Consider the following 18,241-nt stretch of genomic DNA (forward strand, 5'->3'; position numbering starts at 1 on the left):
AGGTATGAGATTATGGTGTCATGAAAGCCAAGAGAGCAATGTTTTTTAAAAAGGGGGGAACCAACTATATCAAATCTGCAAAGAAGTTATTGAGAATTAGAAAATAACCGTTTTATCTGGCAGTATGGAGATTACTGGTGACCTTACAAGAGCAGTTTTAGTGAGGGGAAAAAAAGGAGAAAAATCTAAACAGAGTAGGCTGAGGAGGAAAGGGGAAGCAATAAAGTGAAAACAATCAGTACACACAACTCTTGTGAATTTTGCTATAAACTGGAACAAAGTAGTAGCCAGAGGTTGATCTGCAGTAAAGGGAGAGTTTGTCTGTTTGTAGACTGGAGCTACCAGACCATGTTTATATGCTGATATAAATGATCCCCTAAAGAGGGAGAAACTGCTAATGCAGGAGCAAGGACAACTGAAAAGCAAAATGCTTGACTTGGCAAAAGGGACTGATTTGATCCAGCCTCCGAGAGGACTTAATTGACTTTAAGATAAAACAATAAACAATTTAAAGGTCTCCTCTTATAATTATTATTCTTAGACAATGAAATAGCTTTATATCATATTTTAACCAAAAAAAGAGACATGCATGATGACCAATAGCTCCTGTTATTTATGTGTTAATACCACATCAAAGGTTACAACCTACTTAGATAAAACTGAACAACTAGCTACCTGGCTACAAGTCTCCCCAAAGCGCCAGGTCCAGAATGGGTTTCAGGCTTATTCTCCTGAAAAGAAATGAGATCTATTTTGTCTATTAATGTCAGGTTGTCCAACTAACTGAGTGTATTACACCCACATCAAATCACACTGGGCTAATAGAAGCAGACATCAAAAATATATATGACCACGCCAAATGGCTCCATTCCTTTGGACAGGGTAACCCAAGCAGTGACTCTATCTGGACCAGGATCAAAATTGCTACCAAACATAACCTGGTTCTTACTCCTGCTTAGGCCACTGGTTACAATAGTTCTTTTATTGGTCTTTGGCCCCTGCCTTTTTAATCTACTTGTTAAGTTTGTCTCTTCCAGATTACAATAGTTTCACACCAAGACAACGGTGATGCAGAGATTCTGGCCATTCCTGGAACAGATCCTGCTGGAATAACAACAGAAGTCACCCTGGGCCCCTTAATGAGACGGCGAGAGCTCTGTGACCCCAACTAGGTAGGGTCTATGAGCCACATGCCAGCCTGAAGAAGCTACGGAAGACAGACCTTTGCCCTACACCCTCCCAATAAAGATTTCTTGGGGCTCATGTCTCACAGGGGGGATTTGAGGCAGGAGATAGATGGGCCCCAGGCTGAGCAGCTGGAGTTTGTCCCCTGTGGACAGATACTCCAAGATGAATAGCAAGGAGCAAGGAGGAGCTGAGCTCTGCCCAGATAAAAGATAAAGAGACCACAGGTTCCTCATTCTCAAGGTCAAGGAGACCTTCCCGACTACAGTTGCGCAAAAAGGCTCCTGGGGGCCAAAAAGGGAGGGGGCGCCACCCCATAGTAGGTGATGTCAACCTACCCATAAGCCTCTTCGCTAGAATCCATCTTGGCTAAGAGACACGTGTGCACACAGGGGAGGACCCTGAGTTAAACCAAATACAGGCTCAGAGCCAGACAAAGCAAAATGACTGGCCAGAGGAAACCCAGAAGAAATGTCCCATATAAGTGACTGAAACTACCATGAGGGTGCAACTCTCTGAGCCCGCCCGTGTGAGTCTATTCACATGTACTCTTTTTCCTAATAAACACTTTACTTGTTTCACTACTTTCCATGTCTTTGTGGAAATTCATTTCTACAAAGCCAGCGGACCAGGGCCTTGTCACTGCCCACTGGCCCTCGTGGTCTAGTGGCTAGTATTTGGCGCTTTCACTGCCACAACCTGACTTCAATTCCTGGCCAGGGAACCGAAATCCTCTTCAAGCCACTGCAGGCCAAGGCCACCTGAGATTACTTTCATAATCACAGAGTTATCTTTAGTCACATAAATGTGGAAACAACTTAAAAGACTATCAACAGTGGGTCAGTTAAATAAATTAGAGAATATAAACTCAATGAAATACTATTTAGTAATTAAAAATAATGAAACAAAGGTGTATATATATTTTAACATATCCACAGTATATCACTAAATAAATATTTGATGTGTACTGATACAATGGTAAAATAAAATTCTATTTGTATTAAAATACTTACATGAGCGTATTTACATACACACACACAGATATGTTTTTATAAACACAGAAAAAAGCCTGGAGGAAATACACAACAAACTCTTGGCAGGTGGGGTAATGAGCGAGGCACATGACCCCACTATATACATGAACAAGAAAAACCTATTCAGGGAGAGGGATAAATTAGGAGTTTGGGATTAACAGATACATACTACTATATATAAAATAGATAAGCAACAGGGATTTACTATATAACAGAGGGAACAATATTCAATATCTTGTAATAACCTATAATGGAATAATCTTTAAAAAATATATATGTATATAACTGAATCACTTTGCTGTATACCTGAAACTAACACAATATTGTAAATCAACTATACTTCAGTAAAAAAAAAAAAAAAGAAAGAAAAACCTACAGGCTAAAATGTGTATAGAAAAGTCTATGTCCTATACACACACACACTAAGAGTTTAAACACCATAATTCACAGGACTTCCCTGGTGGCGCAGTGGTTAAGAATCTGCCTGCCAATGCAGGGGACACGGGTTCGAGCCTTGGTCCGAGAAGATCCCACATGCCACGGAGCAACTAAGCCCAGGCACCACAACTACTGAGCCTGTGCTCTAGAGCCCACGTGCCACAACTACTGAAGCCTGCGCGCCTAGAGCCCATGCTGCACAACAAGAGAAGCCACCACAGTGAGAAGCCGGCACATCGCAACGAAGAGTAGCCCCCACTCGCTGCAACTAGAGAAAGTCCATGTGCAGCAACGAAGACCCAACACAGCCAAAAATAAATAAATAAATAAATTTATTTAAAAAAAATAAATACCATTCAAAGATTCATACACCAAGACTTTCATCATGGTACACTTTAATGTTTTAGTTTTAGAAAAACTAAAAGCAATCTAAATGTAAGAAAATGATGCAATTATTAAAAATGTTCATAAAAGGTTACATGTTTTACGTAGGAAATACTTCAGACACACAAAAAAGTAGAAAGATTAAAAGCACCCATGTATCAAACACCCAGATTAAGAATTTAATACAGTTTTTTAATAACATGGGACTTTATTATAATGTTAGGTGGAAAAACACCTCAGAATATAAAATTAGAGTACGACTTCAGCTATATAAGACTGTATGTAAAGGAGAAGAAATACATGAAAATGTCAACAATGGCTATCACTGGGTGCTAAGACTGTATGTGGGTGACTTTCATATCTCTTCATACTTTTCCATTGCCAAATTTTCTACAATGAGCTATCATCACTTCCATAATTATAAAAATTTTATTTTAGGGACTTCCCTGGTAGTCCAGTGGTAGAGAATCTGCCTTTCAATGCAGAGGACCCAGGTTCAATCCCTGGTCGGGGAACTAAAATCCCACATGCCATGGGGCAGCAAAGCCCAGGCACCTCAACTAGAGAGCCTGCATGCCGCGAACTACAGAGCCCACGCGCCACAACTAGAGAGAAAACCCGCATGCCACAACTACAGAGAAGCCCGCGCACCGCAACTAAGACCTGACGCAGCCAAAAATTAAAAAAAACAAAAAAAAATTTTTTTTTTTACTTTAAAAGTACAAAGTTTTACTAGCACCATTACCTTGGGATCATGAACGAATGTATTTCCTTTGGTTCCAGGAGGAAAATCTCCAGTACAAATATATTTTAGACATTCAATGATGGTCTAAAGAAATAGAAAATTATATTATTTAGTTATTAGAGAACTGCAGAATTTAATCATAAAATGTTAACTCATTATAAAATATTATTACCACAGAGACTATAAAAGATATGATCAGATAAAATTTGACATTATAAAACCTGTCATATAAATATGATTAAGTGTTAAAGAATAATTGCTGTAAGTTCATAGAAAAGCTACATACTTAACGAGGTATACTGAAATAATCTGAGGGAAAATTTCTCTATTTCTAATTAAAACCCTTTAAACTAAGTCAAGTTTTTAATAACAATGGCTAAAGTAAAACATGGTCACCATAGTTGATAACACTATATTGTATAAATGAAATTTAATGAGAGTGGAACTTAAATGTTCTCACCAAAAAAAGATAAATACATGTTAATTAACTAGATAGGGGGAATCCTTTTACAATATACATGTGTGTCAAATCACCATGATGTATACTTTAAATAGCCTACAATTTATATGTCATTATACTCCAATAAAGCTAAAATTTTTTTAAAAGTCGAAAACTAAACAAATGGCTAATATCTACAAAGACCTTACTATGTGCCAGGTATTGTACTAACCACTTTTACATACATTAAGCTTTTAATTCTCACATTAATCCTAGGCTGTAGAAACTATTTTTTTTAATAAATTTATTCTTTTATTTATTCATTTACTTATTTTTGGCTGTGTTGGGTCTTTGCTGCGCACGTGCGGGGTGAGTGGGGGCTACCCTTCGGAGCCGTGCGCGGTTTTCTCATTGCAGTGGCTTCTCTTGTTGTGGAGCACCGGCTCTAGGCGCGCGGGCTCCAGAGCGCAGGCTCAGTAGTTGTGGCGCACAGGCTTAGATGCTCCACAGCATGTGGGATCCTCCCAGGTCAGGGCTCAAACCCGTGTCCCCTGCACTGGCAAGCAGATTCTTAACCACTGCGCCACCAGGGAAGTCCCACGTAGAAACTATTTTTTAACCTCCATGTTACAAAGGAGAAAACTAAGGCATGGAGCATTTAGGTCACTTTTGCCCAGTCACACAGCTAATAAATGGTGAAGGAAAAAATTTGTATTAAAGAAGCTAGGGCTCATAAACACTAAACATACTAGTCTCTCTACCAGTAGAGCACTTAATACAATGCTAGGTACATAAAAAGCATTCAATAAATAATATTTCTACATAAACAAATAAAAGTAGACAAGAGTCTGGCATTCAACTCTCAACACTAAACCTTATGTCTTTTTCTATGATTTTCACTTCATTTACTCCTCTCCCTGTTACAATGATATCACCTTGCTTTTTCTCAAAGCACCCTTTCAGATCAGAGAGCCTCTTGGCTGTACTTTTTTCATAATTGCATACCATTCCAGGTCCAACTCAAATTTCTAAATATTTCCAGTACTGGAGCACAGTATATAAGCTGCGCTCCGATCTTTTATTTTGACTAGGTAAGAGCATCCTAACAACAAAATACTGTCTCAATTTAACCAAGCCCCAACGCATGTTTCATTTTAAAATTATGTCATTTACTTATCATTTATTATCTTAGTCGGGATAGACAGTCTTCTTAAAGTCACATATTTATCATGTTTTATAACTTTTAAAGAAATCCTGTACGGGGACGACTACCAGGAAGTGAATGCTATGCCACGTAAGGAACGATAAAACATCAATGTAGACAAAAAGGCTTCCTGTGGGACTGTGAGCTCGCTGAACCCGGACGGAGGTAACTCCCGGTCTCTTAGGATTCTGGTGGAAACCTTGTCCACCGGACATGACTGAACACAGGAGTCTGGTCGGTTCCTGAGGTCGCAGTGGCCTGAAGGCCACACCAAGCCACGCCCCTGGGCCGGGAAGTCAGCCGGAGACTCAGGTACACCCTGGGGCCCCAGGAGCTGAGTTATATGGACTCCTCTCATCCTAATCAAGAGTTCCGAACTCTGCAGATATTTTACTCCAGATTTCTAACACATGGCGACCCGTAAACTGAAGGCGGCTACTTAGGACTTACCGTTTTCCCCGCCCCATTGGGTCCAACCAAAATTGTGAGGGGACTGAAGAATGTGATAATTTGTTTATCTTTATCCTCTATTCCAAAACTCCGCACGCCCAGAATGCTCATCTTTTCGATCCGGGACATGTTTGCAAATGTTTCTTTTCTCAACAGCAGGGGTCTAGGGCCCAGGGCACACCAAGGTTTAGCAGTGAGGCCCGAGCAGAGCAAGAGCGGGTCGTAAGGACTCGCGCGTCCCAGGGTCGGGAGGCTCCAGGTGAGAGCGAAGGCTCGGGCTGGAACCGTTCCTCCCACACCGGCTTTCTTCCCTGCTGGAGGGCGAGAGTGGGGGTGGGGGCCAGCCCGGGGCTGCCCGCGGGAGACGCAGAACACAAGCCCGAGGACCCCGCGACCTTGGTCACTCACAGACTCCCGCCTCCGCGGCGCCGCGGGTCACGTGGGACGCTACGGCTTGCGCGCTTTTACGCCGCAGGCCCGGGGCACGCCGGGAAGTCAGAGGCCCGCTGTGCGCGCGCAGCTCTGGGTTCCGGGAACCTTACCGCGCAAGAAAGTTGAGTGCAACGTCGTATAGAAAACGGATTCCGGCTTCTTGCTAGCGGCGGGGGCCGGGCGGGACAGCACTGAGAGGCACTAACTCTAAGGGACGACTTGTGTTGGACAGCGATTCTCAAAGTGTGATCTCGGGACTCCTGGAGCGGAGGGGGATGCGGTGTCCGCTCCCCTCAAAACTTTCTCTAACAATACTAAGACGTTATTTGCCTTTGCGCTCTCAGTCGCTCCCTAATGTACTGAGTTTTCTAGTAATTACGTGACGTGCGGGACACCATCGCAATGATGGCTAATGGAATGTGTGCTTGTATATTCTTGTGCTTTTTAAAAAATTTCAAATTTAGTTTCTAATTGAGTAAATATTAGTAGTTATAACTCACGTAAAAGCCCTTTGGGATCCTCAGAGAGGGGTTTAATACCAAAAGTTTGTGAACTGCCGTTGTAGACCAAAAGCCAAAAAGCTATTATAAGACTATAAAATGTTATGAAAATATGTGAAGGAAATCCACTGCTGTAAGTACCACCCCAAGATAGGAATAGACACCTTTAAGAGATTCTGTTATGCAAGATGAATAATAAGAGATCTGTACACCATCGTGCCTATATTTAACAATAATGTATTGTATACTTGAAATTTTGCCAAGATGGTAGACCTTGTGTTAACTGTTCTTATCACAAAAAATAAATTAATAAATAATTAAATAGAAAATAAACGTAAGGAAGGTAAGAAGAAACTTTTGGAGGTGACGAATATACCAATGGCATTGAATGTATGTCTCCTGCTTAATATGAAGTAGCCAAAATTACCTCTTATGCAGCTGGATTAAAAAAAAAAAGTTTAACTTGAATCTTTAGCACCTTTAGATTAAGCTTCCAGTTTACAGGAAGTATTAAGCTAATAATATCACAAGGATGGAAAAGGCAAATCTGGAAGGTGGAATGTGCTACAAAACACTGGCCCAGACTTTCAGATTACTGTTATAGAACAAGAACTTTTGTAGATTCTAAAAGGATGGTTGAGAATTAAAAGAGATTTGAGTTTCATGTTACCAAGATGCAGCACATGATCCTGGATTAAATCCTGCTTAGGACATAGAGATGTGAAGGGAATTTCGGGTATATGTGGGGAAATTTGAATGTAGACTGGAGATTAAATGCTAAAAAAGAACCCGTTGTTTTCATTATATTAGATGTGATGATATTTTGCTATATGAAAAAGATCCTTTTTTTGAGATGCATATAGAAGTGTTAATGATAGAGTGTCACGCTTTCTATAATTTACTTTAAAATACTTGAGAAAAAGTAAGTTGAAGGAAAAAAATGGACATTACAAGGTGCCAGATTCCATTACAAAAATTTTCAACTTTGTAACAGTAGGAAACTATAAAACTAAGGTAACAACTCTAGGAGGGGCGGGTGGAAAGATTTGCAATAAAAATGATTAATCTTTAAAATAAAAAGAACTAAAAAGGCGAATCAGTCAAGTTCCCAGTTCTCAGTAAACTACTACTGAAAAATGTTTAGTTTCACTTATATCATAATTAATGAAATGGAAAATAAAATACCATGAGATACTATCTTATACCTATTAGTGAATCTCTTTATCCTAATAATACTTTCTGACATAAATTGTCTTTTTCTGATATTTATATCGGTACATCAGCTTTCTTTTGATTAGTATTTGTCTAGTATGTCTTTCTATCCCTTGATTTTTAAACCTCTTAATGTCATTTTGCATGAAGTGAACTGTTATTCCTGATAAATTTGGATGTATTTCTCATATCTTTTTTTGTGCCTTTTCCCTCTTTTTCTCCTTTCCAGGTTTCTGGATTGATTGAGTTTTCATTATTCTCTTGTTTTATTCTACTGGTTTTGAAGTTGCACATTCTATTTTGATTCTTTTAGTCATTATTCTTGAATTTTTCACGTGCCTATTTTGAAATCTGAAGTTAATACCTTTAGTATCCTTTTAAACAGTACAAGAACCATAAAATGCACCGAATCTGATCACTCCTTGCATCTTAGTCTTCCACATTATCATTGTTTAGTATTTTTGTTCCATGTTGTCTTGAAATCCTCTGAGTTATTTTTTTAAACCAGCATTATTTATGTTTACCAACATATTTATCAAGCTTTTTTACTACTACTGCTTCTTGTATCACACCTTCCTTTGTGGTTCATTTCACTCATTACATTAGCAGAACTATTAAACCCTAGTGCTAAAGAATCTTGAGGGAAAGAAATCTATCCCACAGTGCTGATATCAGGATTAAACAAAGTTATTTTTGTGAAGGTGCTTTATAAATGGTAAAACACTAAAAATATGAGATTTATTTTTTGTGCATTGAATATTTTTAGAGGGTTAATCTGGTAAAATGTAACAAAGCTATTAAAATGATCACACAAGTTCCTCAGCATAAGGAAATATTTTTTAAATTATACAGAGAGCTTTTTAGTAGCGTTGTTGGTAATTGTGGAATACTAGCAACATCCCAAATGGTGAAGTAAACTGTGGTACATCAATTTCATCTGATAGCAGGTAACCATTAAAATAATAAGTAGCTATATGAAAGAGAAGTATTAATAACAAAAAAGATAAACAAAATTGCACACATTCATTGATTACAACTCTGTAAAGCTGTCTTAGTAAAGATTGGAAGAGGTCAACAAAAACCTAATACAGTAGTTGCTATGTCGAGGGGAAGAAGTTTTGTGTTTATTTTCCTATGATGTTATTTATCAATTAAAAAATTATTTAAAAGATATACTTGGAGATTGAAAGGATGGAGGTTAGAATAAGGTCAAGAAAAAGAAAGAGATGCTATCATTTTACATTTAGTCACTGCAAAAAAAATTGTGGCATCATGCCCTGTTAATTGATTAGAATCAGTTCATAGAAAAGTCATTTGACCTTAATGACTACACAGTTAGTAAAAAAACACAGTTATCAGTTTTTAAAAACATGTTGCCAATTTGGAAGCCACTAATAGAGACAAAGGTTTTAGGGCAAAAGGATGAATGTTGCCTACTAATACAACTTTTCAACACCAAAGTCCTTTTTCTAAACTATACAATTACTAGTAATTCTTAAAAATTCTCAATACTGTTTGCTAATTTCTTTCTATTCTCCTAAAATAATGTGGGTTTTTAAAAATACCATGGTAGTTCACATTGGTTTGTTCTCTATAGATGAGCCGACAGCTTTGCTCTGTCTTTTTTCCAGGAGTCCTGCCAAAGTTGTTTCTATTATCAGGCTCCTGGCCCCAGGGAATAGACTCCTTCAGTTTCCACAGTATTTACATTAATGTGTTCAACTAATACAACCAAGTTCCTGCTTATTCATTCAGTTATTTATTCAATAAACATTAACTGAGTGTGTATAATAGGCTGGTCATTGAGGATAAAGAGATCAATTAAATAAAACCCTTATTCTCAAGGAGCTCACAGTCTAGTGAAGTAAAATGGTCCCAAGTGCATGACACTTATGGGCTACAAAGTTTTTTTACATAATAATATAAACAATCATTAACTTTTTTTCAATTTGCAAGGTTATTTTTAATAAACTTTTATTTCATTTAGCTTTAGATTTGCAGAAACATTGAAAGAATATTATAGAGATGTCCTGTGTACCCTGTACTCAGTTTCCTCTGTTGTTCATATCACTATGGTACATTTGTCACAACTGGGTAACCAACATTGGCACATTACTAGACTCCACAGTTTTTAGGGGGTTTTCTTAGTTCTTACCTACTTAGTTTTAGGGGGTTTTCTGTCTGGGATGTCATCCAGCATACCACACTGCATTTAGTCATCATGTCATCTTAGATTCCTCTGGGCTGTGACAGTTTCTTATACTTTACTTGTTTTTGATGACCTTGACAGTCTTAAAGAGTACTTTTCAGGTATTTTGTCCTTCAATTTGGATATGTGTAATATGTTTTCTCATGGTTAGACAGAGGTTATAAGTTTTGGGGAGGAAGACCGCAGAGATAAAATGCCATTCTCATTACATCATGTTAAGGGGACATGCTACTGACATGAGTTATCACTGTTGATGTGGACCTTAATCACCTGGCTGAGGTTTGTCAGGTTTCTCCATTGCAAAGTTACTCCTCTCATAATCCCCCTTCCAGACTGCACACTTTAAAATGAATTGTATTCCACACTTACCTTAAGTGTATCGACACTTAAAGAGAATTATGCTTCATTTCCTTGAGGCTAGAATATCTACAAAAATTACTTGGAATTCTTCATAGGAGATTAAAATTATTAACTTTTGTTTGCAGGTTAACATTAATAAACCTCTTTCAAATACATTATTTTATGGTCCCTGCTCAGAGAGTTTGCAATCAGGTTGGGGAGATCAGACTAATAGAGGAATAGTTATTGACTTATGAAAACATTATAAGAAATGTAATTTTGTACACTCATGTTCATAATGGCATTATTCACAATAGCCAAAAGATGGAAGCAACCCAAATGTCCATTGATAAATGAACGGATAAACAAAATGTGGTATATGCATACAATGGAAGATTATTCCACCTTAAAAGGGAAGGGGAGTTCCCTGGTGGCCTAGTGGTTAGGATTCTGGGCTTTCACTGCCGTGGCCCAGGTTCAATCCCTGGTTGGGGAATTGAGATCCCCCATGAGCCTTGCGGTGAGGCCAAAAAAAAAAAAAAAGGAAGGAAATTCTGCCACATGCTACAAGATGGATGAACGTTGAGGACACTATCCTACGTGAAATAAACCAGTCAGTAAATGACAAATACTATATGATTCTACTTATCTGAGTTACCTAGAATAGTCAAATTCATAGAGATAGAAAGTAGAAGCATGGTTGCCAGGGGCTGGGAGGGAGGGGGAAAACGGAGAGTTGTTGTTTAATGGGTACAGAGTTTCAGCTTTGCAAGATAAAAAGCGTTCTGGAGATGGATTGTACAACATTATGAACATGCTCAACACGACTGAACTGTATACTTAAAAATGGTTAAGATGTTATGTTTTATGTTACATGTATTTTACCACAAAACATTTTTGAAGATACATAATTTTGAATAGGAGGATTTTTAAATAACTTGCCCTCCAATAGGGACCCACAGTTATACTGTAGATCAGAGACTGCACAATAGCACCCTGTATGGTTCTTAAAACTGTGAATTGCCAACATTTAAAAATCAGGAGATTATACATAATAATCAGGATTTCTGGCTTCTTTGAAAAATTGGATGATTTGGCAACATAAGTCCAAGGGTGTCGCATGGCAACAGTCAGCTGAAGCTGAGCAGTACTTGCCACCTGGAGACAGGTCACTCTGCTGCAGTTTTCTGCAGCCCCACCATCTGTGCTGTTGTCACACCTTGCCCATCTCACTCATTTTCATAGCCAGCATGACTCCCTAAAAATAGTGAGTGGTTGGTGAGTTTTCTCCTGCTTAGTGAACACTAGTACAGTGGTATCTCAATCCTCCACCACCTAGATTCCCTGTGCAACCCTATAACAGAGAGAAGTTTAAAACTCAGAACTTCGTGTACTTAAGGTACTAAAATAACAAGTCACTTGGCAGTTCCTCTGAAACCTTCATCTAAGCCCACACTTCCTCAGTGTAGCCCAAAGGAGCTGAGGAGAACCAGAACAAACTCTCTCTATGAAATCTTCTGGGGAGAGAAGGCTCTGCCAGAACTCAGCTTTGGTTTTGAAAGCACCATTTTAAGAGCACCTTGATCCAGTCTATTGTGATTCCTACCTCACTCCTGCAGCAAGCCACGGTCACTCCTGCAGTCTCAAGGAAAAGGTCTTTCAAGTGTTCAAACCAGGCATGTCTAACCAAGAGTCCAAAACTTTAGCACAAACAAAACCAGACATGGTACAGGAAGGCTGCCACTGAAGTCCCATACTACTTTTATCCCACCTGTGCAGAGCTGTGACTACTCCCATGTAAAAGGCTTGACGGGACTTCCCTGGTGGTCCAGTGGTAAAGAATCTGTCTTACAATGCAGGGGATGCGAGTTCAATCCCTGGTCAGGGAACTAAGATCCCACATGCCACGGGGCAACTAAGCCCGCACGACACAACTACTGAGCCCACGTGCCTCAACTAGAGCCCGTGCACCATAACTACAGAGCCCACGTGCCCTGAAGCCTGTGTGCCACAACTAGAGAAGAGAAAACCTACACGCCACAACTAGAGAGAAGTCCGCGCTGCAAGGAAAGATCCCGCATGCCTCAACAAAGATCCCGCATGCCACAACTAAGACCCAACGCAGCCTAAAATAAATAAATAATAAATAAATCTTTAAAAAATAAAATAAAAGGCTTGTCCACCTCCTAGATGCCTCTACTTCACATACAGAACTACATCCAGCTTTGGAAAAGGATTCTAGGTAACAATTCATATTTGGTACAATCTGTGCTAGATACTCAAGGTAGTCCTAAAGCCAGGCTTCCAGACCACCAACAAAGAAGCACTTTGGGATGCTCACTGAAACTCTCCATTATAAGCAATGGCTTACACCTCCATTATGTGTGCTAAGGCCAGGGAAGAAGGAAGTGTGTGGTCTAGAAGGGGGCCTCATTTGCTCCCTTCTGGGGTTATAGGTCAGAGCCTAAGGTACACAAAGGCTGATTCCCCTGATTACACCTATTCATACATGGCCCACCCAGGGTGTGAAAGGACACTCCTACCCTTGTGGGACATGAAGGAGAGGGCATGCCCATATGTTATGTGGCTGTGATGGATGTTTTTTGGTTGCCTTCCTAGCATCTAGGTCCCTCTTACTACTACCCAGGACCCCAAATTTCTCAGGTATGAAGTTTGGGTGGGATGAAGCCCATCTCCAGCTCCAGGGAGAACCAATTAGTATATCTCATACCCCTGGCCACAGTTCAAGGGTGAATATGGGATCAAGGGTGAACAAGGGTAAATTCTTGGACTTTTAATTGAGCAATCAGAAAAACACAATTTGCTTTCTCCTGAGGTTCATGAACAGGGTACATATAGATTCAGGAGATTGGACATCATCTTGGGTCCACAGTGACCCAAGAATGGGTCACTGCCTGAGAATGAAGACAATGGTCACTGAGGTAAGCAACATAAAGGAGCCTCCACCCTGGATCATTTGGTTATATGAGCTTAGAAATCCCCCATCTGCCTTCAACCAGTTTGGGTTAGGTTTTTGATCACTGGCAACAGAAAGGATCCTAATTGAGACCCCAGTGAACACAACTTGACCCAGCTAAGTTTTGATGGTCTCTGCTCTAATCACCATCTTCAATCACCAGTATTTTCAATTCCTTTTAAGACAGATCAACCTGGCTACAACTGCATTAGAGTTTACTTGACGTGAAAAGAAATTCTCAATATTTACGTATTTTAGCATAAAATTCTATTTAGTGGTTTACATTATACTTCCTTTTACACAAATCTTTTAAAAGGAAATTCAATCTTCTGATTTTAAGAAATGCAAAGGTGGGGCAATGATGTATCCACCTAAGGATTTTCTTTTGTAATAGAAAATGTTTTTAAAGGTGAAAAATAGGGATTTTTATTATTATTAAAAGATAAAAGTAAAATTATTTTTTAAGGTACAGGCATTGGAAACAGTTTCACTATATGCCATTATTAAGCATTCTCTATCTGATTGTTAGAAATTATTCATTTCCTCAAAGAGAGAGAATAAATTGGTTGGGGATGAAATCTTGTACTACGCACTTTCTTTGCCAAGGCAAACACTCAACATTTCAGAGCCATGAGAATGCTTCTGCATTTGAGTTTGCTGGCTCTTGGAGCTGCCTACATTTGTGTCATTGCTGTAGAAAGTCCCATGAATAGACTGGTGGCAGAGACCTTGACACTGCTCTCCACTCATCGAACTCTGCTGATAGGCGACGGGGTAATTTTCTTTTTGATTCCTACAGTCTTTAAAATATATAGGTAATCATTTGTGGTGGCTAATTTTTAAAGATCTGTCATTAATCATGAAATTATGAGAGTGTTAGTACTATATGATTGATAACCATATTACTAGCAAGCATTTTACTAAAAGTTATGAGTGCTAGAGTGCTTTAAACATGAATGTATTTTCTTTCCTTTTCAGAACTTGATGATTCCTACTCCCGAACATACAAATGTAAGTTAAATCAAGATTTGATAAATGATTGAGTGAATAAGTAAATTTCATATTTTAAGCTATAAAGCATTAGTTATCACTGGGATGATTTAATTTTCTCCATTTTGTTTTTGTGTGTGTGGATGCAAATGTATGTACTTATAAATATTAGGAATAACTTTACAAGTAGAATTCATTAAACAAGTGGATCAGGCCCTTTGGTGATGTTGTCAGTTCTCCATCTCAAAGAGCCTCATGTAAGGCATTCTTTTTTTTTTTTTTAGGTATTTAATGTCTTTTTCTTTGCTACATGCTTTTTTAAATTTATTTTTTAAATTGAAGTATAGGTGATTTACAATGTTGTGTTAGTTTCAGGTATACAGCAAAGTGATTCAGTTATATATATATATATATATATATATATATGTCTGTTCTTTTATATAAATATTATTTTTCAGATTCTTTTCCCATATAGATTATTACAAAATATTGAGTAGAGTTCCCTGTGCTATACAGTAGGTCCTTGTTGTTTATCTAGTTTATATATAGTAGTGTGTATATGCTACTCTCAAGTTCCTAATTTATCCCCCCCCCACCTTTCCCCTTTGGTAACCATAAGTTTGTTTTCTATGTCTGTGAGTCTGTTTCTGCTTTGGAAATTAGTTCCTTTGTATCATTTTTTAAGATTCCACATATAAGTGATATCATATGGTATTTGTCTTTCTCTTTCTGACTTCCCTTAGTATGATAATTCTAGGTCCATCCATGTTGCTGCAAATGGCATTATTTCATTCTTTTTTATGGCTGAGTAGTATTCCATTGTATATATGTACCACATCTTCTTTATCCATTCATTTGTCGATGGACATTTTGGTTACTTCCATGTCTTGGCTATTGTAAATAGTGCTTCTTTCCAGAAGAATTCCATACTGGGTGAGAGGGGCCTCCTAGTCTCCATTCAACTCTATCTATGGCTTTCCTCTCACTCTCATGTCTTTCTGAAAGTTTAGCAAGTTAGGTTTATATTTTTAGAATCATGGTCAGTAGACATTAAAATATACAATGAATGCTCTATATTAATATATGTGTCATTTCCACATATTTAAATTATTATGACCATATAATGGAATTGTATACATTTGGAGTATGTCATGGTTGTATTAAAATGTAAAATATATGATTTCATTAGGCTAAATAGAATAAAATTACCAGCTAGAACTACAAAAGGAAACTCATGGGAGCTCAATCAGTATTGTAGATGCATTATAGTTCCTAAACATTTTAATTTCCATTAAGGAGTTAATTTATATCATTTGTAAAACTCCTCAGTAGTCATATAAACTTTATCTACTTTTGGAAATTATATCTCAGTGTGAAGTGGTTTGCCACTTGGAAAAGGAACAAGTAAAATATTCTTTGGAGAAGAGAACTCATGTAAACAACACAACTAACTTCTGGAACTAAATTTTTATACCTTGTTTTGATTATTTATAGTTTTTAAATCTTCCTCATTTAGCACCAACTATGCATTAAAGAAGTCTTTCAGGGAATAGACACATTGAAGAATCAAACTGCACAAGAGGATGCCGTGGAAAAACTATTCCAAAACTTGTTTTTAATAAAAGAATACATAGACCTCCAAAGAGTAAGTTAAAAACATTTAGTGGAAACTTAAGTATATTTGTCTGGCTCTGCCTATGTTTACAAGAATTGACAGTTTCCTACAATACTTACTGTCTACTCTTTTCACAGAAGAAGTGTGGAGGAGAAAGATGGAGAGTAAAACAATTCCTAGACTACCTGCAAGCTTTTCTTAGTGTGATAAACACCGAGTGGACAACGGAAAGTTGAGACCAACCTGTCTCACTGTAGCGAAAGATTCTGGAGGAGGAGAAGGATGTTTTACTGCAACAAGGATGAGGGCCAACCAAGGGTGGGGTCTTAATATTCAGTGTAATGAAACTTCAGAGGCAAAAATAAATATTTCAGGCATACTGCTACCTCACACAGGCAGAAAGCATAAAAACAAAATATTTGAGCTGTATTTCAGATATCAGAATCATTGAAGTATTTTCCATCAGTTTGCTCTAAGCAAAACAGATATATACTTTTATCTGTCTTATTTAACATAACATTCTGTAAAATGTCTGTTAACTTAATATTATTTATGAAACAATTGAGAACTTAGAAAATTAATATTTATTTCATCTTAGGCTATGTTCCAATAAAACAAAAATAGACAACTCTGGTTCAATTTGTTGCTGGTCTTTGTCTGACTTCTGAAGTGAGCACAGTCTGTGTGAGAACATGCCAAGTTTGGAGGGCATTCCCATCTTCCAGGTGGCAGAAGTCACAGGTTGCTAGGCATGCCATGGGTGGATAAGATCTAGCAGGACTTAGTGGGGAAGGGGGTAGCAGGGACATGGGCAGGGGCTGGAGCCTGGTTTCCTCTCCATGGTATACCCAGAGCCTAGGTTGGTGCAGGTAAAATGGGAGGTGATGGATGAATGAGTGAATGAATGAATGATTATAAGGGCCTTCCAGAACTGGCCAGAGAATTAAAATGAGTTTCACGGCTTCCCCTGGGGAGGAGGGCAGTGTAGGAATCTGTATCTAGGTCTCTTCCCAGCCTATAAGAAGAATGTGGCAGGCCAATCCCACTGCCAGTTTGGGGAAGAAACGTTCCTTGTGGAGCCCAGAGCACTGTGACCGGGGGGTTCTTCACCTCACCTGACATTGTGGCATAACAGTGGTCAGAGAAGCACTGGTAGGCAGTTATATTGGGGAGGCTGGGTTCTAGAGGTGCCCACCATCTGTATTCCTAGGGGCAGAGCAGCATTAGGCAGAACAACACTCCAATCTGCCTGTTTATGACTATCAGTACCATAATCGGAAGTTCCTCCACTTGAGGAAATTTCTTAAGGATTCAGAAAATATGTTCTTTAAGATATATTTTAAAACTGAGACCTGGAGGGGAGAGGCCCAGTAACAATATTCAGCTATGCCATTAATTCCTTCCTTTGCTTACTGATCACAGGCCCTATACTGCATGCTGGGAGGCAGCTGTGGGCATGTGCTACAGGGCCTTACAGATGGTGCCATTACCCTGGGCATTATCTGCATAGATTGCACGTGTTGCGCTTCACTACTTGTGTGAAGCAACTGCTCCTACTGTTTCTGGATGTGGGAGAGGGGCCAGGGCAGTCAGACACAGATTCCCAGGTGGGAGAATGCAAGTCCTTTTGTGCAAGAAGACATATTTCCCTTCCAGCACAAACACAGACATGGTAGTCAGCACTCTGCTGTGGCTAAGGCTCCCAACTTGTGCACCCACCAAGCCCCAAGAGCTGGGGCTGAGATGATGAAGAGGTGTCAGCACAGCACTACGCTGACTGTTCTCAAAACTGACAGGAAACAGGAAACTCAATTTGAGAAGAGACTGAATGTCAATTTAATTCAATTCAGCAAATATTTATTGAGCTCCCATATGTTCCAGGACTGTTCTAGGGACTAGGATTCATCAGTGAATAAAAAAGACAAAATTCCCTGCCCTTGTAAACTTATATTCTCTCTCAGAAAAGGTCATTTTCTAGCCAAGATATGGAAGCAACTTAAGTGTCCATCAACAGATGAATGGATAAAGAAGATGTGGTGTATATATTGATATATATATATACAATGGAATACTACTCAGCCATAAAAA

At 38.8% G+C, this 18,241-nt stretch overlaps 2 protein-coding genes across 4 annotated transcripts in view; one reads left to right on the forward strand and one right to left on the reverse strand.

Moving 5' to 3' along the window:
- Nucleotides 1-6,348, reverse strand: part of RAD50 (RAD50 double strand break repair protein) — a 117,118-nt gene extending 110,770 nt beyond the window's left edge. The window contains exons 1-2 of one of the 3 annotated variants that reach the window (XM_082455331.1): nt 6,288-6,348; nt 3,787-3,870 (exon numbers count right to left, since the gene is read on the reverse strand). Coding sequence is in view for 2 of the 3 variants with exons in the window: in XM_082455329.1 (XP_082311455.1) it covers nt 3,787-3,870; nt 5,880-6,008 (213 nt within the window). In the remaining variant the exon portion in view is untranslated. Of the gene's footprint in view, nt 1-3,786; nt 3,871-5,879 lie in introns of all 3 variants that reach the window. The other 2 variants (XM_082455329.1, XM_082455330.1) reach the window with 2 other exon arrangements.
- Nucleotides 6,349-6,431: 83 nt separating this feature from the next.
- Nucleotides 6,432-17,489, forward strand: IL5 (interleukin 5). Its single transcript, XM_082455379.1, has 4 exons — nt 6,432-14,322; nt 14,527-14,559; nt 16,055-16,183; nt 16,291-17,489. Exons 1-4 carry the CDS (start codon nt 14,179-14,181, stop codon nt 16,387-16,389), a joined length of 405 nt encoding a protein of 134 aa, XP_082311505.1. The 5' UTR covers nt 6,432-14,178; the 3' UTR covers nt 16,390-17,489.
- The last annotated feature ends 752 nt before the right edge of the window (nt 17,490-18,241 follow it).

This window comes from Balaenoptera physalus, assembly GCF_965194825.1.
Source record: "Balaenoptera physalus genome assembly, chromosome: 3".
Classification (NCBI taxonomy): domain Eukaryota; kingdom Metazoa; phylum Chordata; class Mammalia; order Artiodactyla; family Balaenopteridae; genus Balaenoptera; species Balaenoptera physalus.